The sequence below is a fragment of the Amblyomma mixtum genome, chromosome 3 (assembly GCF_055824585.1).
Source record: "Amblyomma mixtum isolate Tamu chromosome 3, ASM5582458v1, whole genome shotgun sequence".
NCBI classification, from domain to species: Eukaryota; Metazoa; Arthropoda; class Arachnida; order Ixodida; family Ixodidae; genus Amblyomma; species Amblyomma mixtum.
In genome coordinates, this window is record NC_143014.1 from 220,437,735 (window position 1) to 220,459,951 (window position 22,217).

Sequence of the window (22,217 nt, forward strand, 5' to 3'; positions counted from 1 at the left end):
TATTTACAATTATCGCATGCAGACAACACCCAAAACACACATGCACACAAGTGACAAGTAAGAAACTACAGCATATGGCCGCATATAAGAAGACTTGAAATTGGCTGAGCCAACCTAATGAGCGGTCTACAGCAATTTCGGCCAAGCCATGGGTAGTACACGCCCCGTGTCAATGCCCATTGACGGCAGAATATACGAAGCTCAATACATCAATATAAATTGTTGATTCATATGCGGGTTGGTTAATCCAACGAAAATTTGAATTGCACACCGTTAACCGGCTCACTCGCACTGGCAGTCGCTTTCTCGGACAAGCGGTAGATAGTGCGAGCGCAAACTTCTGGTAACCCCCGAGCGTGTGCCGCATCACAATCAAACACCACAGGACCGTTTGCAGTATGCTTTGCCGCTTACCAGGCTAGTCAACAGGGCCATCCGAAAGTGTAGAAGGGAGGATGCGGCTCCATTAGCCGACTAGTGGCTTGGCAACTGAGTTGTTAAGAATAGACCGTTTTGAACTCCGTGCGTGGCACGACACCATTGTGCAGGAAGCTACGTAATTGCAGGAGCAGCAGGGAATAGGGTGGTGTGTGTCAACTTATATTTCGAACTTTTTTTTTTTTTTTTTTGCCGGCACGAGTCGTGGGTTAAGGGATCGACTTTTATTCAGAGTCAACTTACATGCGGCAATATACGGTAACACAAGGACAATTTCTATCTAATGAACACAAGGAAAGCACTTATATGCAGCGATATACGGTAACACAAGGACAATTTCTATCTAATGAACACAAGGAAAGCAAACTGTAATCCCTTAAATTTGACCTTCAGCTTCATAATTCTACTGCTTCATAATTTGTGCCATTAGCTAAATCAAAAAGGGGGACAAAAAAGGAGATTAATACTACATAAGTTATCACACTGTTTACAGTTTCCAAGATATTTGCACTGTCAGAAGAGCAACTACATACTCAGTGCAATTATGGGTACCACTCCTTTAAACCTAAATTCTTTAAATAAGCGAATGTTCATTCTCCACATACAATTTCCACAATCCCTATCCATAAGAGGAATGATGCAATCTGCTCGTAAGAAGCTGGATGTTTAGACATTGCAAATTGTTCTGCTGCTCCCATAGAAAGTGATTTGCCGTATGTGAAAGTGGTTTGCCGTGTGCGTCTGCAATCATGCTTTTCACAGTGGTTCATGCTCCTACAATTTAACATCTCCACCACACCATCCACACCACACCACACCATCAGACAAACAACATGCAGCAGAATGGTGAAGGCACATTTGCAAATGACAGCAGCAGCAGTGGATAAGAGCCTCTTCGTTTATCAGTCCCACACTGTGAGCTGCAAGGGCCGCTACATCATATTCTGTTCTCCCAGGCACGCTGAGAAACGCTGCCCAGAAGCATAGAAAAACCCAGCATGTGTGCCACTTTTGTTACTTACACAGGTAGGTAGGTAGGTAGGATAAAATTTTATTGACACAAGTTTGATAGGGCGGGGCGTGATGACCTGCTACGCTAGGTGACATCCCTAGACCAAGAAATCATTGGTCGAAACTACCACTCGTGCTCGACACATGCAGAGCATGCATGGACACCAACATGACAAGAGATGTACAGTGCTATCTAATTTTGGGTCTCAGTAAAAATCGATTCTCTGAATCTTTCTGGCTATGTTTTTGACACTTTTCCAGCAGCAAAAGACGAATTTATTGGCGAGAAAACTGGATTTAAAAATCTTCCCGCCAGTTGAGCCAAACTCGTAACATCCCTACTGAAAAGGACGGGCCATCATTTTGAAATGAATGGCAGCATAGAGTAGTCTCTATGATCCACACCAAGAAATCAGTTGGGTTTCATGGAGTTCAACGTCCCAAAGCAACCCAGGCTATTAGGGATGCCGCAGCAGAGGGCTCTGGAAATTTCAACCACCTGGGGTTCCATGCACTGCCATCGCACAGTACACAAGAGTCTAGCATTTCGCCTCATCGAAATGCAACCGCCGCGGCCAGGATTGAACCCGCATGTTTCGGGTCAGCAGCTGAGTGCCATAACCACTGAGCTACCACAGCGGCTCAGCGGGAGAGCACGCACAGCAAACACCTTCCTATACGCTGATGTTGAATTCTATCTGTTGATTGAAAACAGCATTCTCTCTTTTTGCTTCATGGGTGAGAGCACGTGTCCAGTTGGTCAACTCAATGCAGGGCCTCAAATTTCATAGATAGGTGGATGTGGGGCAAACTGGATAAAATTCACCCCCAAAAGTTTTCAACCTTGCAGCCACATGAACATGCATTCCCAGCTACAGAGAAGGAGAAAAGAATGTGTTCTGATTCAATCACTGGAATTCACCATCAGACTATGATGCTAACTATGGTATTGGCCACGTGACCAAGCAAAGCCACCACCTGAAGGAGGATGAAGAACTGTACTTTGTGTACATTATGCGTCACATTATCTGCTAGCCAGTACTGCGTCTATGCATGTGTGTTTGTGCATGTGGTATTCACCCCTTGTGACAGCTGTTTATTCTGTGGTTTCATTATACTCATACAGTAGCCAACCGATTTTTCGGACTCCAATAATTCGGACTTGCGCGATATTTCGGATTTCACTGAGGAACCGTTACGCATCCCATAGGAACAAGTACATTTTCAGACCGATATTTCAGACTTTGTGGAGTCTAAAAGTTAGAATTTTCGGACTAAAATAGACGCCAAAAATATTGTGGAGGTCGTTTTTCAACCGAAAGTTCGTTATTTCGGCATAATATAGACGCGAGTGGGCATCACTGTCGCAACCAGACCGATCCCCGCCACCGTGAAAGGCGCCATCTTTGATTTAAATGGAATCGGCAGGCGCAACCGGACTGGCTTGGATAGGCTTGGCTATTTGTTCTCCATCGTTGCCATTCGAGATAATGGGATTGTCGTGTTCGTCGACCTTTGCGACTCAAGGCCGCTCCAGCAGCCCTTGCCTCCTCCGCGCATACCCGCCGCCCGCTTCCAAGAAACAAGCGCGGGCCGGCCATCCCCCACAAAAGCAGGCAGGCGTCTGTCTCCCCCGACGACGTCTGATCCCCATGGCCCCGTCGACTGGCGCATTCCCCATTTCCTTGCCGTGACCGTCTGCATTCCCACAGCGGCGAAAGTGCTTTCTTGTACACTCGCCCTCCCTCTCTCTGTCTCTCTCTCTCTCTCTCCCTCTACGGTAATAAACCCCCAGTCTCCACCCAGCAACTGTGTTGAGAGGTTCCTCGCATGCGGGGCTCCCACGCCCCGCACCGACGCAACCATTAACAGGGATGCTCTCCGTTGCCTTCGAGATGGCCTACAAAGAGCATGCGATTGAATTTAAAACGGTACAACGGGACAATGGGACAGCTGCAGCGTCCGCCACAGCTTGGACGGCGCCCCCCGTGATGCGGGGCAGCAAATGCAGTAGAGGTAGGGAGGGGAATTGCATTCAGAGGCGCTCGCTACCGCTCGCGTCTTCCCATGGGTTACCTCTCAGTCTTCACGAGCGCCACTGCCCCATGCAAACTGACTGGCCTTGCTTCGCGCAGCGAGTGCATTCATCCGCGGCATGACTGCGGCCGCGTCACACTGTCTGGTACCATGATGTGATAGGGTGCAGACATGACTAGAGCATGGCTATGGCTCAGATAGAGGCTAATATCGCTTGAAGGCGGAACATGGGGAGCGGCGATTTTCAAATTTTGAAAGCCGATTTTTCGCAGAAAAGTTTTTTTTAAGTTCACGGATTTTTCGGACCATTTTTCGGGTCTCTGCAGAGTCCGAAAAATCGGTCGGCGACTGTATTTGTTTATCTACACCTTTTGATGAAAGTATAGATACGGCCTTTAACTGGAGTCTTGAACTGCAATAGAACCAGCAATTGTTCAGGTTGTGTACGTCATGACGGACCATCCTCCTGATATTTTCAGCAGTCCAGCTTCTTTGCTGCATAATTTATTTCAAGCACACTGGAGAAGGCATTAAATGCAGTGTTTAAAGCAAACAGAGTGGTGATTGCCAGATATATAGCTGAACAAAGCTCTCCTGTAAATGCATGTCACCATCAGTTCACTATTCCTCAATCCTTGGGATTCAACAGGTGCTCACATATAGTGGCTGGAAGGTAGTCCACAAGCAATAAAGGTGAATGACCTATAACTTAGTTTGCAATTTACATGATCAGCTTGCATGAGCTTGTTGCTACATGACCAAATTTTTCTGTAAAGGCATTCAAAAAATTTTTTTGTCTGCTGGATTTTGAAAACTAAGGTTGTGACAATGGCATACAGGACAAATTTCTACTGAGCAAACTATGATCACACCTACTCTGCACCTAATGTGAACAATCTGCTGTAGTTATATGAAATAAATGCCATAATCAAACAGTAATGTTGCCTTCAGCTGCGTGTTCCCCCCACCCAATGAACCAGTTGTTTCTGGCAAGCAAAAATCAAAAACAAGAGAAAAATGCAACCAACATGTGTGGCGCCGCAGTCTATGAACACACGACACTATATACTGCTTGTCAAATTTTCTCCCTTGGTTCCTTGTGTGGTGGGATTATTACTAGTTGCATGAATGCAAAGACAACTCAATTGTTTTTGGGCAGTGAATTCATATGGAAAGATTTAATACAATTAACTGTTCTGCAAATACAGTCAAACCTCAATGCAACGAACACATATATTACGAATTATTGGCTATTTTGAACTCTTCATAAATATTCTTGACAAACGCATGCAATTTCTATTTCATATATCGAACGCAGTTGGCCATGAGACCAATATACCGAACTCCCCAGCGCAAAACTGTGCCCGTTTGGATGCAGGTGGCAGGCTTCACCACACTGCACAAGTGACTGGTGGTGATGCGGCAAGCATTTCCGCTAAGGTCTACACTCTTATCTCGCACTCGCCAACGGCGGCGTGTGAATTTGCAGTCTGGCAATCAGCACGCGTTCACGCCTCTGGCATCCGTAGACAGCGCCCTGCAAGCAGAGCGCAGGTGGTTGTAAGCCTGCAGTAACAATCCTGCGCTCATGTCGGCTGTCCCGGAGGTGGTGAAAACGGCGATAGCTTTCACTTTGATGTACCGCTTTCCACGCGACACGGCTGTGATGCGGGGAAGCCACCTAAGCCAATGCTCAACCTGCGCTTGCGATACTGTGCGAGGAAGCCAACCTAACTGCAGGGCACTCGGTCTTTTGCGGCCTTTGGAATATCAGCGAGTGTCTTCGAAACGCCGCCAAAACCTGGGAGAACGTCTCAGTTTCTCTAGGAAGGATCGCCAGATTTGTTGTCTCTTCAATGACTAAACTGCGCTGCTGTTGCCCGCATCTTTGACGAAATTCGGCTATAGAGAACCACATTACTATTTTTTACTTGTTTGCTGTAGCGAGGTTTCACTGTATACCCAAAGGTAAGTCTGTACAGGATTTGGTTACTGTCCGAACAGTGGCAGAAGAAATCGGTGCGCTCTGTAAAACTTTTTGCGAAACGCTAACCACATGCATGTGCCATCATTTGCTGTGCCTTCACAATAGTGTATGTAGTAAAAAAAAAAAGGTCAGAAAAACAGCAAGACAGGGTGCACAGTGCCATGGGCATGCAACTTACTTCACTGGACATGGGCAGTGGCTTGGAAACCGGTGAAAAAGCAAACGAAAGACAAAAGTGCAATTAGTTAAGTGTCATCATCACCAGCAGCAGCAGCAGCCAAGCTGAATCTACTACCACACAAAGACCTCTACGACAACCTCCAACCATTCCTGCTTAGGGCCAACTGTGGCTGCCACGCTATTCCCCCACACTTCCTGAGCTCATCACTCCAATAGACTCTCAGCTGCTATCAATCATGTCTTCCATCTCCAAGTAAGTACGTCACAACAAGTGCATCAGGCTCCCAAGCACGAGGCAACCCAGTCGCATGCAAGAACAGTGTGCAAATGACAAAGCAGGCATCACGTGGCTGCATGCCAGTCTCAAGCTTCGAGAGTTCAGACCTCTTCTAGAAAGCATCAAGAGAATACTGACCTTCTCTGAGAAAAACTGGAGCTATGTTAGGCAGCACATTACCGATTCACTGCAACAAGCATGTCTGCCTGAGCAGAAACCATCCAAAAAGTTATAGCTAACTGTAACTACGTACATTTCCATGTGAGCTGCCTGACCACACTGTACCACCCCCGATGTCAACCTCGCAACCAATGTGTGCAAATCAAACTTGCCATGCCATCAAGGCTGACTGTACTTGCAAGTGCACTGCAGACCAAAAAAGATGCCCAGGCTTAGCTTGGTTAAGCCAAGAATGCGTTGCATATTGCGCGGTCTTTTTGCGTGAGGTATTGCTTGGCGGCACTCGATTTTCTCAGCAGCTTTTCCTCCGTGACGTCACGCGCCGGCGCAGCGCCCCTAGCGGGAGTCAGGTGGTGGCTGCGGCCGCGCGCGACCGTGCGAGTTGGGGCCCAGCTTTTCCTCCGGCTGTCGTGACGTCACGCCATGTGGTTTGGTGGCTGCCCGGCCGCGCCCAAGGGCTGAACTGAGTGATTGCAATATGCAATGCATAAAAGGAGATAGTGGCGACAGTGGCCGGGGAAGCTTGCTTTCTGGTCGATCCTCTTGCCACTGCCAATAGACAACTCCCCGATCCATCGTGCAACTTTCCATTTGATAGGAAACCTCTGTTAGCCGGCAGTCCAAGCCTCATAAACTGAAGAAGACCAGTGCCATATGAAAAGAATTATGGAGATAGTGGCGACAGTGGCCGGGGAAGCTTGCTTTCTGGTCGATCCTCTTGCCACTGCCAATAGACAACTCCCCGATCCATCGTGCAACTTTCCATTTGATAGGAAACCTCTGTTAGCCGGCAGTCCAAGCCTCATAAACTGAAGAAGACCACTGCCATATGAAAAGAATTATGCTTCTTTGCACACATTCATTCACTATGTTTGTGAGCGCATTCATGCAAACCTTTGCAATTTCTGACTGCAATTGCAATTTCTGAACAGCAGAGGTGAGTGTTACGATAATTGCGAGAAAAACAACCTGCTTCTTCCCAAAACCATAAACCTGTCCGTACCAAGAGTGAAATAAAGGTGTGAATGCATGTCAAACCTCCCAAGGAGCGCAGTGACACAGCAGTGGGACTCAAGGGACACGGCACTTGGAGACAAAGTGCAAGAAACAACACAGGTTATTTCTTGGGGCATAACAAAATGAATGGTCATTACATAAAATCACAAAAAGTAAAACGAATATGCTCTTCTAATTCTACACATCATTCCAAACTTTTGTTAAGTGCTAAGGCTTTTTCATTGAGACTACACAATCAGTTACAAAAGAAATTCAAATCGATTCCCAAAACTCATGATTTCAGTAAATGTCATCAGCAGGGGTGTGTGAATATTGAAATTTTGGAATACAAATCAAATACTGAACACTGGTAAAAATTCCGAAAAACATAAATGGGCAAATGTCCTTATTTTACCAACAGTTTATGCTCTGCAACCCAAATAAACAAAGCTTGATTGACTCACCATACCTAGAAAAAAAAAAAAATGATGCACACAGAAATGTATACTTCTTCATTGAAGAACAACGCAGACGTGGGGGGGGTCAACACAGTTGACTAAAACGAGATGGCGGAGTTCACATTAGAGAGTTGTGAATGAAACATGATGAGTGCCATGGGTGTGGGCATCACGTATGTGACACATCACGGAAGGGCCAAACAAAAAAACGCACGCTTTCATGTTGTCACTGGTGGGCGATCGGCCATCTTGTTCTCATCTATGTAACTCAGTAAAACCTCGCTGATATGTTTGCAGTTCATATGCTAAAAATGTCCAATGAGAGTTTCACTTTTTTGTCTCCCTGTTAATATGTTCCCGGTTCACACGGTTTCCCAACTACTATATTTAAAATTTCCACAAATTCTAGTTGCATAATACGTTCAACGACCAACCGCACATGTGCAAACATACAAGTAGGCCGAATATGGGGCACGTGACACGAGCTGAAATGCAGTGGCAGCCACCCGCCATAGCGGCTTCTCTGCAGTGGTTTGGTGCAAAAGGGTGAAGCACAAAAAAAAAAAACAGTGCACTAACCTACGAGCGGGCCCTTACTACGGGAGGTGACATGATAAAGAAAAATGCACCGGCTTCTTCGCGGAGCCTAAGCACTAGGGGGCAAAGCATTTGAGAACTACAACTACACGCTTACATATGAGTGGGCCGGGTACGGGGAACACAGCATGAAATGCAAGAATGCAGCAACAGTCAGCCACCTAGGTAGGTGGCTTCCCTGCAGTGCTTAGGTGCAAGGGGGGCGGGGGGGGTGACACATCCGAAAAATTACGATTTCGGCTACTTTCGCCAATGCCACCAAGGGAGCTGCAGTTCCGCACTTAAGACAACGCAAATGTGGACCGAACTTTGTGACCATGAATGCCAATTGAAATTTTTATGAAGTGAAATTATCAACAAGCATCTTCGTACCTCATTCAACAGTACCAATTTTTAATTTTAGGCCGTTTTGTTAATGTCTTTTTCCGGATATTATGTTTTTTGTTTTTTTCACAAACGTATCAGGTTTTTAGGTTTGGTTTATGGGAGTCTCAAAGCGACTCAGGCTATGAGGGACGTCTTAGTGGAGGGCTCCGGAAATTTCGACCACCTGGGGTTCTCACTGCGATCGCACAGTACATGGGCCTCTAGAATTTCGCCTGCATAGAAATTCGACCGCTGCAGCTGGGATCGAACCCGTGTCTTTCGGGTCAGCAGCCGCAAACGTATCAACGAAGTTTTACTGTACGTGGGGAACCCCAGCTGCAAATCTGACACAAGATCCAGAGCCTAGCATGTGACCAATCCACGTGATAAATGACAACGAAGAAGAAAACAAAGAGGATGCCTTGGTATTCCTGCCACGTTGAACTCAAACTCTGGATAATTTGCCCAGAAGTTGTGGTTTTGCCACAGGCGGATTTATGAAGACAGCAGTGTTCCATCGCTGCCGACTATTCGAAAATTCTCAAATATCAATTCCTGGAATCAAGTATGAACCGAATAACAAACACATTCAATTCATATTCAAAATTTGGAATAGTCACACACCCTTAATCATTGGGTTTTCCTAAACGTTAACAGCAAAGCTAACGGCACTAGTAAGGAATATCACCCAACCAAAATAGCGGTAGTCCTTCGTGTGCGACAGGCAATAAGAAGGGCCAAAGCAAAGCCACACATGGCTTCAAGGCCGTTTGATGTACCTATAAAATTGGTTCGGCCGCTTAGCTTTCAGGTGCCCGGTAGCGAATACTGGCCGGCCCTGAAAACAACAACATTGATTGCACGAGCATACAGTCATCAATGACAGTCAACATTGCCAGGTCTTGCAGCTCACTCAAACTGCACGTTAGATGCTGGCATTCAACCCACTCGCTTCCAAAGATGGTGATGCAGTGAAAGGGCCACAATGGAAAAAGAGGGCAAAACGCCATCCACCAGAAAAAATGTTTGTTATCAGCAAACATTTACAGATGATGCCACGTAATAAGCTCCTTACTTTTGGTTAGTAGCTTTTACAACCGATGGCAATAGTTGTCCACTAGGTTCACAAACATTTATGTGGAGAAAAAAAAAATCTAGATGAACAGACTGTTGAAGAGACAGTGTTGCCCAGATACAAGCACGGAGCTGCAGCGCATCTCCAATGCGTTTAGGGACTTGTGAATGGGATCATTTTGCCATGAAGCAGAGCCTATCACGCAGATGCATCATCTGCAAAGCCCAGGGCAAAAGAAGTGAGAGCCGTTGGGAGTACGAAAAATGCAACATCGCACAAAATGCAACATGCAACACTGAAACATCAAAAACTGCAACACCGAAAAATGCAACATCCTGTGCGCATGGTTCTGACAGCCAAATAAAACAAAATTTTCTCTGCTGCAACATTTGTAGCACTAGATATTGCTGATTGTTTCAAGCAACCCAGGTCTCATTGAGCACTCAAAAAGACAGTGCAGAATGCTGCGGGGGGAACATAGACGGAACTGTGGAAGCAATTACCGTATTTACTCACATAATAGGCGCATCCCCCGTTTGGTCGCGAAAAATCTGATTTTTTAATTTCCGTGCATACTAGGCGCACCCCGAACTTGGCACTGTGATCAATACTGTATTTACACGATTGCAAGCCAACGCCTCCCCCCACCCCCCAATCTTTATTTTAACAAAGTTTTTGCTGAACTGACTACTAGTCCTCACTAGTGCTGCTGCCGTCGCAGCTGCTGCAGACCGACAGCACGTACAACGACATCGCATGGAACAGCCGCGCACAGTTTTCAGGGATGCTCACTTTAAACATCTGTTTGGAAAGCTTCATCTCCAGCCGGAAACCTCAGCGATGGGAGTCGCGTACGAAAATTTAGGCACGCCGCAGTCGCAACTGCCGCACTTCCCGGCCACGTCGAATTTCTGGCCTGCCGCACGCTTGTCGTGTTCAAGAGCAAACTCCCAGCCGTGCAGCTATTCAGGTGCTTGCCCGCCGTGCTAAAAAAGCAATGCTCGGTAACACGCAACCACAAAGCCCGGCACTTTAACAGCCACAAAAAAACTGGAGCTGGTGATGCCGATATGGATAGCAAAAGCTCGCGGCAGAGGAAAGAGTTGATGATGATGAGCTTGGCCTCGGGCGCCCTCCGTGAGCGGCGCCTGGAAACTCCTGTGCGCGTGCGTGGCCTACGCCATCAAGCGCCCGCTGCCTGCAGCCGGTGCTGATCGCGGAGGCCACGGCACATGCATTTTGAAGGCTGTTCCCGCGTGGGTCGTGGAAAGTTTGGGTGCGGCCCTTACACAGATTTTTTTTTTTTTCATATATTTCCTTCAGGAAAACAGGGTGCAGCCCGTACACGGGTGCGTTTATGCAGTATGTTCAATTTTGCGAGTTGAAAAATTTCCAGAAATTTTACCCCATGTAATTGGCGCATCCCGAACTCTGAGCCGGATTTTCTGGAAAAAAAGTGCGCCTATTATGCGAGTAAATACGGTAGGTTAAGCTCTCAGGACACATTTTTAGGCGCCATTAGGAGGCGACATGAACAGACAACAGTTAAGTAACTTGGTACTGTTTTGGTTCAGGTCCTAATGCAGAGCTACCACACTGCACACCATTCTGTAAAGACAAGAGTCGGAGTCACGAGGTACGACGTTAACAGCAAATCTCCAGACGCATCAGACTTGGTGAGGGCTCATGGAACCAGTTTCATACATGGAATTACTTCAAGTAACACTTGTTCAAGTTTTAAGGAACAAGAATTATGTTGCACACACAATCAGAAGAAGAAATAGTAACACACATAACTCGTAGCACCACATTACAATCAGCCAGTGTGGAAGTAGAGTACATTACCAGACACCAAATTTTTCCACTTTAAAGTGATGAGGTATATCATTTCAGTAGAATCTCGATATAATCACAGTTTATACAAATTTCGGGATATGAATTGTGTAAAATTCCCTAGCCAAAGTGCATTGTGTACAATGTGCAGAATTTCAGACGTTCTGAACACTTTCCCGCACCGCTGCACTGCATGCACATAGCGCCACGAGCAGTGCGCGGTGGTGTACGACCCGCACACCGCCAACACCGTGATCTCCAGTCACGCGGTACACACCACGAGCAGTGAGCGGTGGTACATCAGCGGCCGCTCCCACCATAAACAGATCCGCATGAATGCACTTCCCGCGCTTCTGCATACAGACTTTGTTACAGAGATGTGCCACTTCAAACAAATGCACAATACAGCAAGAACAATACCACACACATCTTGAACCACGCGACAAACACCCACACATGGCTGCAGCAGACAAATGTTTCTGCACTCCTGTGCCCAATTTGGCTGCTGCCACTAAGAGCGTTAGTGCCAGGCTACACTCACACCACAAGAACTGGCACTGCACTGGCAGGACACCTTGAACTAGCGTAAAAAGTGCCGAAAAATCGAGGAGAAAACACGAAGGCTATATAGGCACATATTTTTCTGTTATTTCCAACATGCCATTTCACCTGTTACATGACAAGCCAACACGCTCCACAGGGCAGAACAGATTATCAACGTTAGCTTTTCTTATTCAAATGCACAAAGTTTGGATTGAAATAGGTGCAACTAAGGAAACTGAGCTATGTAGGCACTACAAAAAGCAGTGCTAAACTTCCCAAAAACCGGACTCCAACAGTTCCAGCTTGAGTTACTCCATTTGTGAAGCTGAAAAAAAAAAACAAAGCTTTGTGCAAGAGAGCTGCACTTGTGCACCAATGCACCTTTTGAACTGAAGGAGTTGCACACTTATTAAGATTCTGGGCAGTTTTTTGCATGCCAGCACTATTTCTTGGCAGGCACGGCCAGTCTGTCTTAAACAATCGGCGGCCTGCAGTCTAGCATGCACGGCCAGACAAGGCTCACCAGAAAAATCTTTGTGCACCAGAGCAGCGTTCCTGCTTCTTTAATGCTTGGCAGCACTGCAGTGGAGCTAAGTCGCAACAAGCAACGGCTATCATGTTGGTGCCTACCTGGGCCACATACTGGGCGGGAACCACCACAAAGGCATTCTGCATGGGTCCCCCTGTAGCCGAGATGAGGGTGGCAGTGGGCAGGCTGCCCAGCTGTCCACCTGGCAGCGATGGCCGCACTGATGTAGCTGTTGCTGGTATCAGCACTCGCTGAGCTGTCGAAACCGTCACACCTGTCGATGCACCCTGCATCACCAATGCAGAACTTGTAGGAAGGTGCCAACGCGAAATTTTAAGCCCAGGTTTCTGCACCGAACCAGAGACCTTGCCATGCCAACCACTGCGCTTCATACACCTCTCAGCATTTGAAAAAAAAAAAAATGTATCACAGTCAAATACAAATACAGATGATCCTGGATAGATCAAATTATTGTTTATATTGAACATTTAGAACATCCCCTTGAAAAGCCTCTGCAAAAGCATTTGCACTATGGTTCGCATTTATCGAATTCTTGTTCGCCAAAACATTCAATATATCAAACGGCGCGTGGTGCCCTTGCAAGTGGCACTTTTTTTACGGCGCTCCAGTGATCAATTTTTGCACACTGAGCTAGGTCAGCTGCACGGCCCAGCACATCTTCTCCCAGTGCTAGCACTGTGAGGTGACCGTGGGGTGTGCATAAGGGTAGCCTTCGGCCCCTTGTACTCATTTTCCACGCAAAACCGCTGTTTTGCAGAAAAGGTAGCATTCAGAGCAAAGCCTGTCACTCATTGAAGCCAACCTAACTGACGGAAGTCTAGCAGCGGTCCTGCGTGCTTTCACTGTTAAGGTGTTGCAGAAAGCAACTGTACCTTAATCTTGATACGGACCGAAGAAGCGTCGACACAAACACAACAAAGTGACATGGACAAGCACTTAATCTGAATGGGAGATTATTTGTATTATAGTGTACCAGTAACAGAATTACACCTATTATGATAGGCGGTGGTTAGTTGTTAAGCATTGTCCACTGTGGCTTAGATGAGAAGAAGGCTAAGCCCAGCAAGCAGTGCCTTGCCAGTGTGCCAGCAGGCTTCAAGTTGCTGCAATAAGCACGTTGCCAACAAGGGTGCACCCTATTCTTGCTTCTAGGCTACAGATAGGCGTATCTGTTGCTGATATATCAAACTATTTCGCGATGCCCTTCAAATTAGATATATATCCGGGATCGACCAGAATTCAAGCTCACTCATAAAGTACTGCAAAACATGATTTGAACTTCAAGCCTTACCACAACCATTTGTGCTATAGGCATGAAAAGTAAACAGACCATGAAAACGACTAACATTTTACTGCAGTACAGTTTAACATTGCAGTCAGAAAACGACGAGCACGACAAGAGCAGTCCACCATGCTTGGCTCTAGTGACAAGTGACAGAGTATACTGTCACTGCTATATGCCAGGTCTCAAGAAATAAAATTTTAAATCCACTTCCGTGGCCAATTTACTTCTCCCACTGATAGCGCATTGATGTACACATGCCCACACATGAACTGAAGGATTTGCTCTGCACTTCCCTGCGTGACCTGCACAGCATCAAGCTACACCTCACGAGAGCAAAGAAATTTGCTTTTCCGTGGCTTCCGTGCACTGAAATCTTCTGCAGGCATCAGCACCTAGACTGATGATAACTCTTTACAACTACTGAATGATGGGCAGTAACTGCCACTGGTATATAGTTTCAACACCCAGCCTCTCTACCTATGGCAAAGACTGCCAGATGCCCCCTCGAGGCAACAGCAGGCCACATAAACAAGTATACACGCATGCGGCACTCAGTTAATGGCCTTAAGAATTTACACAATACCACTTTTTGTACCACACCTCCTGCTAACAGGCAGAGATAGCCTATGGTCCACCCACTGCCACTGCTTTCCTCAGCTACTTCTGGTTGCATTTTAAAAGAAAACACACAACGCAGAGTGACAGTTGAGCATAATCAACAGCTGGCCACATGAATGTGGGACAGGTGAAAAAATATGACCTGTATTTCTAAATATACAGGACAATTTTCCAGGAAACAACTTGAAACAAAGCTACCATTAAATACAGAGAAGCGCCCACCAAAAATTTGAAGATAATCATGAGAGAGGCACTTGTTATACTTCTCACAAGTTGCTTACAGCACGGTGAAAGGTAGAGTTCTCTCATCCAATCAGGGCCAAGGAAGACAACAAATAGACCTTCGAATATTTGAGTAGTGCTGTGAGTATTTTCCAAACAATTATTGCAGTAATTGAAATGGTAGTTCAGGATGGTGTTTTGAAAGTAGAGCGAGGGTTTCGTTCACTGGTTAAATTAGCAGAGAAAGACTGCATGATCACAGAACTGCAGAGGATTGCTGAGAAGTGGTGCACCGACATTTGTACACATGGCATCCGCCAAGTTGGCCGAGTCTCCTGCGCACGGCAGCTGGACACTGGTGCTCTATCATTCCCCAGGATGGAGCCACCAGTTGCGGGCTGAGAGGCATAGAGGAACACGTTTTGCAGTGCACAGCATTCTCACTGGCTCAGACTGCTGCAGCCTTCACAGCGATGCAAACAACTTGTGAGATGGAGTATGACGTCACAAGGCCACACGACCTATGTGGCCCACCTGCCACCTATTTGCTTCTCTTGAGGATTTTTTGTGGATTTTCCACCCATGGCCAACGACGCCGGCAATGACGCTGGCTTTTCTATGACACGGGACTTTTAACACTACTGCGTTAAAGGGACAGTGAGTGCTTATTCGAGCGTGGGTGGATGTTCAGTACTTTATAGCAATTGTTAAATGTTGAGTAGTTGTTGAGTGTTCGCTGTAGTTGACAGCCGATATAATAACACGACAAAAAATAGGTAAGCAGCATAACCATACCTTTTACAGGCCAACTGCAACAAAATTTTACATGGCTAGAGTAGCTCTTAATGTGCTTATATGTCATAAAACAAATCGTGACAAAATTCCACTATGACAAAATTGAAAAACCGATTTCTGTGCAAATTTTCAGCCCGAAAGAGTCATGTCCACGCTTAAGAGCAGCAAGCAGCAAGAGGTGTGTAATATTCGACAATCAGCTTGAACTCTTTCCTTACCATGAAAAAATTGACAATTTCTTATAGGTCTCAGAATTTTTTTCTGCAAAATAAGTAAGGGTTTGTTTTTTTTTTTTGAACATGTAACATGTGAAAATGAAGCTAATGGAATGTACTTTCATGTGATATTTATTTTAACACAAAAACAGTCTGAATGTCATTTAAAAAAATCACTGAACAACGAACAAACAAAAAGTTGAAAATTAAGAAAAAATTTGTATTAACAAGGTAATATCTTTCACAGAAAAAAAAACATTTTTAAAATTCCACTACAAAATGTTTCAAATTTATTTGGAAACTACTCACAAAAAGATTAAAATTATTACCCAAAACTTTATGAGCTACAAAAATTTTTCTGACTTCTTATGAAAAAACCTATTTCTAGTGCTTTGCTATAACTTTTTCACTTCAAGCAAAAAAAATCTTCAAAGTATAAATTGATGAATGCACTTTTCATCACTATAAAGTTTGAACTAAAATGTACCAAAAACAACTCGATAAAAACTTGCAGAAACATATGAATAGTAAATTCACCATAACATTTGTAACAACGTGCTCAAATTAAATTAAAAAAAATATCAAAATAATTTTAAAGGCTACAGAATACATGATTTTGGAAGAGAATATTTGTCTAAAAGTTAAAATTTAAGCTCAAGAGCTTTTTGAAATATAAATAAAGTTCTACTGAGCATTATCCAAGTCACTACTACTCAAAGCATGTTCTAACATGCCTTACCAGAGTCTCTGCCGCTCAAAGCATCAGAAAAACCTGCTGCAGAAGCAATAGAATCACGTGAGGCTGGATACTGCTAAGCACATGCTGTCCCCGGTGTAGACGGCTCACTCGCAGTGCGGTAAACTGATCAGTGTTTATATACATTAGCACTCTGTTTACCATGCAAACTCATATTTTAAGTGTAAACAGCAGCTTACAATAGCTTATAAATTTGTAAACCTATGGAGTGACGACCACGCACATTTCCTGAACCGTTTTTTAAGTTCAACTCGCTAGCTAATTCAGTTAATTATTGTGACCCCGCAAGGGTCAAAAACAGACTGACTGCAGTCAAGACCAGCAGGGAAGGAAATCCAGAGAACAGTTATGGAATTATGGAAGGGGGCAGTACCATAAGGAGAAGTGTGTGGACTGCGGCACATGGGTGTTCATCAAAAATGTTACCTTACAGTGACGGTTTGGCGAATAGCCCTAAATATGTTGACAATGCACCAGACATTACTGAGTGCAAACCTGGCAATTAATTGAAGTGCTTTTTCTTGACTGTATTTGGCTATTTGCTTGCTATTGCTTGTTTAAAAATTTAATCAATGTGCCATTGTTATCACTGTTTGGTGTATTTTGTATCTCCTTGTAATGTGCTTATATTTAGGAGGCCTCCCCGGCAGTTTTCACCTTGGGGCCTCCTAGTGTAATATGTATTGCTTAATCAAAACCGCTGTAATGTTTTAAGACTAAAAACTCGAAACATGAAACTAGTTTCCACAGTGCAAGGATTAAACAGGCACTGAAGCTCTCTCGGGTTCACTGGCTGACAACGAATGTAAAGCAGCGCGCCCAAGGCACAAACACAAGCATACCTGCTGGGTTGAAATGGCTGGGGCAATGGGTACAGTCAGCCGCACACCAGCAGGCAGTGTGGTTGCACTGGCTGTGCTCGACGAAGCAGTCGCAGGCACGGCTGGCACCAGGGGCCTTGCTGTGGTCACCGGCACCAAGGTTGGTTGTTTGGCTACACCAACAGTAAGCATATTTCATGGCAGCAAATACGGGCACAAGCAAAATGCCTGGGGAGGGGAAAGGAGGACAGTGCGTAACACAGCCTCCGATATATTTCGATGCTCAGTGCAAGTAGCAGCACAAACTGCTCAGCACCTAGGTTTCCTGTCAGCACTGAAGTTCCTATGTCCTCACACTTCACCAGCTGGCCACTCAGCTCGCACAGTGGCACCACAACATTATGACACCACAACATTACGCGCATTCTAAGGGACAATGAGGACAAATTAAGTTGGCGTGTACCTACAGACTATGGCATTTAACAAGAAAGAGACCGCTCACGCCAAAAACAGAACTCTTACAAGCCAGAGGAAACTGAAAAACAATATACAGGTGCCACCATTACCGGCCGATATTGCAAGTAAACTGCAATATCAAATTTTTTGCCCAGATCACAGAGGCTATGCTATACTGCCATTCACTTTAAAACACCACTAGCCAGTCCTTCCCATGAGAAAAGCCAACAGCCACAGAAACCAACGGGCACAGGGAATTTTTTTTAATTTTATTTATTTATTTTGTGGTGTTGATCAATTTATATTACTGAATATGTTATCGCTTAAAGCTAATTGATTAGAAAAGCAGAAGAAAAAACAACCACATGCCGCCGGTGGGATCCGAATCCACGACCTCCGAATTACGCGTCCGGTGCTCTACCGCTGAGCTACGGCGACGGCTGTCAAACCTTCGGGGGTATTTATGTTTACAAATAACCTAACCTTGGGAGTGTTCACCAGCGCCACCCACGGTGAACGTCCCATGGTGAACGTCACAAGTTTCAACCGAGTGCCAGGAAAATTTTTAAATTTTAAATCCAATTTTCTTCAATTGGATTTCAGATTCAATTGAACAATAATTGGATGAAGCTATCCTCATCAGTATCCCTTTAACACTTACTCAGTACTGAACAGTCAGTAAGTAAAGACCATCAAGAAGAGCAGCAATTAGTTTGAATAAAGCTGCCTGCTGGCACAAAGTGCTTCTCGTAAAGCCCTTGCAACTAATAGCAAACCTGACACATTACTTGCTGCCTAGCAGCAAAAAATTGAGACTCCAAAAACCTGCAGAACCAATGACTACTCAAAAATAGTTGCATATAATCACTAATACCTTGCAACTTATGTGAAACAAAGATAAGATAGAAGCTATAGCCCCAATAATATTCAAGAAAGGTAAAAAACGAGCAGAACTACAACAACTTTTCTTACGAGTAGGTAGCCCTCATTTACAGCAGACCTTTCTTCTGCCAACCACTGACCAATCCTGGCCAGAAAATCTATAACGCAAACTATACTCCAATAAATGCAAGTGTGTGTAACTGCAGATAAAAAAAAAATGTTTCAAATGTCTAAATTTGGCTATCATGAAGAATTTGGTTTCGTAAAAGTTTAAAAAAAAAGAAAGGCCATCAGCCAGTGATTTACGCAGCAAGCAATGAACCAATAGGGAAGTCTGCAGTAGTTCGCTGGAATGCACACCCTTCACCACTGCTCTCTGCCAGGGTTCGCGGTCGCTGCAGAAGTTTCCTCAACTGAATCACACATGAAACAGTTTGTCTTAACCGGATTTTACACTGATTCCTATGGGGAACAGTTTCCACTGTTTATCTTTTCCGACGATTCGTCTTAATGGGAGTCTACTGAGTTTCATTTCGTCGCCTTTGTATGGCTGCTGTGAAAATGTGAGGGGGAAGAAGAATGGGAGAAGAGACTAGAATTTTTAAAAATACATTCACATCAGATCCAAGGGAAAAAGTATCATGCAGGTTACAGCAGACTGCAGTCCAATGACACCCACTTTACCAAAAGCTTCATGGTCAGTTTAACAAAAGCTTCATGGCTGCTGACATCCCTGTAAGCTCGTCTGGAAAGCTCGCAGAAAAATAATACTCAAGTGCACATGGCCTTGGCACCTGCTTTCCACAGGCAAAGACATGCCACATTTTAGACTGTTCAAAACAATAAATTTCCCAGGCACATGAATACACACTATTTTTCATATGATCCACCCAGTAGTGCAATTCAGCCGGAATCTGTTGCACCTATAAGAAACCCACGAAGGCTGGCAAACACACCCTTACAGCATATGCACTGAGTAAGAATTTTTCCTCGACAGCAAGCAGACCTGAGTCATTCAATACAGTTTTCTCTCTCTTCGCCACCTAAGAACAGACAACTTTCCATGCCCATAAAATAAGTGACTTCTGTCAGCACCATCAGTTTAAACACACTTGGGAATGCTATCACAATTATACTACCGTAAAAGCCGGAATATAGGTCGGACCGGTACATAAGTCGACCCCCTACTAACCAGTTCTAAAAATGGAAAAAAATCTTTTTCAGTCTTTGTCAGTGCCTTATTAATGCTGCTGACCGGCGAAAAAAACTAGATACGCTCATGTGTACACATGCGCTTACTCTCGCTTCTTTTGCCGCTCCGTGCCGTGATAAGGTGCTGACAAACACGTGAGGCAACAGTCGCCCGATACTGTGAAAGAATTGGCTGGGTGTACAGCACAGAGAAGGGCATGGAGTGTGCAAGCGTTACTCCTAGCCATCAGAGTCGTCCGAACTCGAGTTGGACGACGATTGCTTCTCAATACCCACGTCCCGTAAGGCGTCATCCTCTGCACCGTCTAGAGCGTTGCTTATGCTGCATTTTCTAAAAGACTTGCGCACCATCCTTGCGGGGAAAGATTTCCATGCCGATTACACCCAGCAGCAAACCAAAATAACTTTGTGAAAACGGAACCGCAAATTGGTGCTGCCACAAAGTCGCCACACCGCACTGCTGCTGATGGTGATGTTTATGGAGGCTGTTGACTTGAGCCACCCATTGTTGCAAGACTTCCGTAGTGTTTCCACCAATGACCGGTATATAAGACGGGGGGATGACTTTTTGTTTTTGAAAAAAAAGTTCGACCTATATTCCGGTTTTCGCGGTACTTAAGATCAGCCCTGCATTCAGGAAAGCTTAGAATTTGTGCAATGAAACATATTTCCTTATTCAACCAACCGGGCATGAGAATGACATCAAAAAAAAAAAAGAGAAAAAAAAAAACAAAGAATGAAATGCAAAGTAAAAAGAACCCAAGCTCAAACAAGATACTGTTCGCTCGCACACCTCCAGCCACACTCCGTGCAGCAGTTATCTTCCCATGCTGACACAAGGGCAAAAAGCACAACTACAAGTTCTCAATGCACAACTCGCAACACACTTACCACTCAAGACTGCGCCAGCCTGTGTGGTTCCTGCAGGAGCACTGACCAGACGCACATAGTGGAACTTGCTGCCCGGCACTTGCACAGCCGCAGAGCTGCTGCTCACGGAAGTCACAAGGCTCGTCGTAGCAGCCGTGGCTCCAGCAGCTCCACTAGACGTCTGCACAACGGCAGCCACTGTCCCAGGCCTGGGCATCGCCTGACCCATCTGGAGACATGAGAGTAATTCTGAGATCAGTTTCATGGACAATAAATGGCAAAAAGTATTGCATCACGCCAGGTAGCCTGGAAAACTATAGTACATGCTATCCGGTACACGGTGCTCCCCGCTAGGGCATGCCAAATAAAGCCTGGCCACGGCTAATCTGTTCACAAGTGATCCCTTAAAGCCCTCCACACTTCACAAAAAAAAAAAAAAAGCAATGTTTTGGTGTTTACGTAGCTGGGTTTGGTTTGGTTTGGTTTTGTGGGGTTTAACGTCCCAAAGAGACTAAGGCTATGAGAGACGCTGTAGTGGAGGGCTCCGGAAATTTCGACCACCTGGGGTTCTTTAACGTGCACTGACATCGCACAGTACACGGGCCTCTAGAATTTCTCCTCCAAAGAAATTCAACCGCCGCAGCTGGGATCGAACCAGCGTCTTTTGGGTCAGCAGCCGAGCACCATAACCGCTGAGCAACCGCAACGGCTTATGTAGCTGGGTCCATTATTACATACAATGGTACAACACATAATATGCAAAGTCAGATAAGAAGCTGTAAGGCAGAGACAACTGCCAGAACAGCATTCAAAGAAAAGTGTGGACCTGAAGCTCCACCTTGGACGAATGTTGGTTCTAGGAAACTGTTCGTGAGGACATCTGCACAAGAAGGCTTCTTTACAAGGACATTCAGATAAAGGATGCACCAACGTTAAAACTTGCTCAAGTTTGCTTGTGTAAGTGTTAAAAGTGAAGTAAGGCTCAGCATTTGTTCCAGTCTATACTAGGTTGTTTAATAAAGTTGCACACAAAAAGCTGCTGCCAAATGATAGGACAACTGGAGGCCACAGCCTACAATTCTCCTCTAACTGGCAGGCTCAAAAATTTCAAATTAGCAGTTCTCGCACAGACATGGAGCCTCAAGTTTCCAGGCATATCATCTTAAATGCAATCCCAATCTGTAAGCAAACCACATATGCACAGTTCTTTTACAAAAAGTAAATTCTTGCAATGCAGTACAGAGCTCAACAGACCCAGAAAAATGAACGTTCTGTATGCACTTTAAAGGCTATGCAACATAGACAGTTTGTATGCCCTCCATCAACAAATCATTTTCCCAATTTGCTTCGAAACTCATTTAACAAAGTGCACTGTGATTCCTCATAAAGCTTCACTCTAGTAAAACTTTGCAAGGCCACAGCAGAATAATGGAAGCTGCTAGTGTAAAATACAGTATAATATTGTTACAGTGGATCCAGTTTCAACAGATATACCATGTTTGGTTGGTCTTCCTATCTCTGCCTCTGACATGACTTCATTTACTGCGGATTCAGTT

The 22,217-nt window shown here is 45.1% G+C and overlaps 1 protein-coding gene across 12 annotated transcripts in view; it reads right to left on the bottom strand.

Moving 5' to 3' along the window:
• The window catches only part of LOC149353747 (uncharacterized), a 62,111-nt gene that overhangs the window by 18,834 nt on the left and 21,060 nt on the right, over positions 1-22,217 (bottom strand). For 10 of the 12 annotated variants that reach the window (XM_089582764.1, XM_089582772.1, XM_089582774.1 and 7 more), the window contains exons 5-9: positions 20,683-20,890; positions 17,263-17,414; positions 12,609-12,794; positions 9,307-9,365; positions 5,652-5,672 (exon numbers count right to left, since the gene is read on the bottom strand). In XM_089582764.1, coding sequence (XP_089438890.1) covers positions 5,652-5,672; positions 9,307-9,365; positions 12,609-12,794; positions 17,263-17,414; positions 20,683-20,890 — 626 coding nt within the window. The remainder of the gene's footprint in view (positions 1-5,651; positions 5,673-9,306; positions 9,366-12,608; positions 12,795-17,262; positions 17,415-20,682; positions 20,891-22,217) is intronic. The other 2 variants (XM_089582771.1, XM_089582776.1) reach the window with 1 other exon arrangement.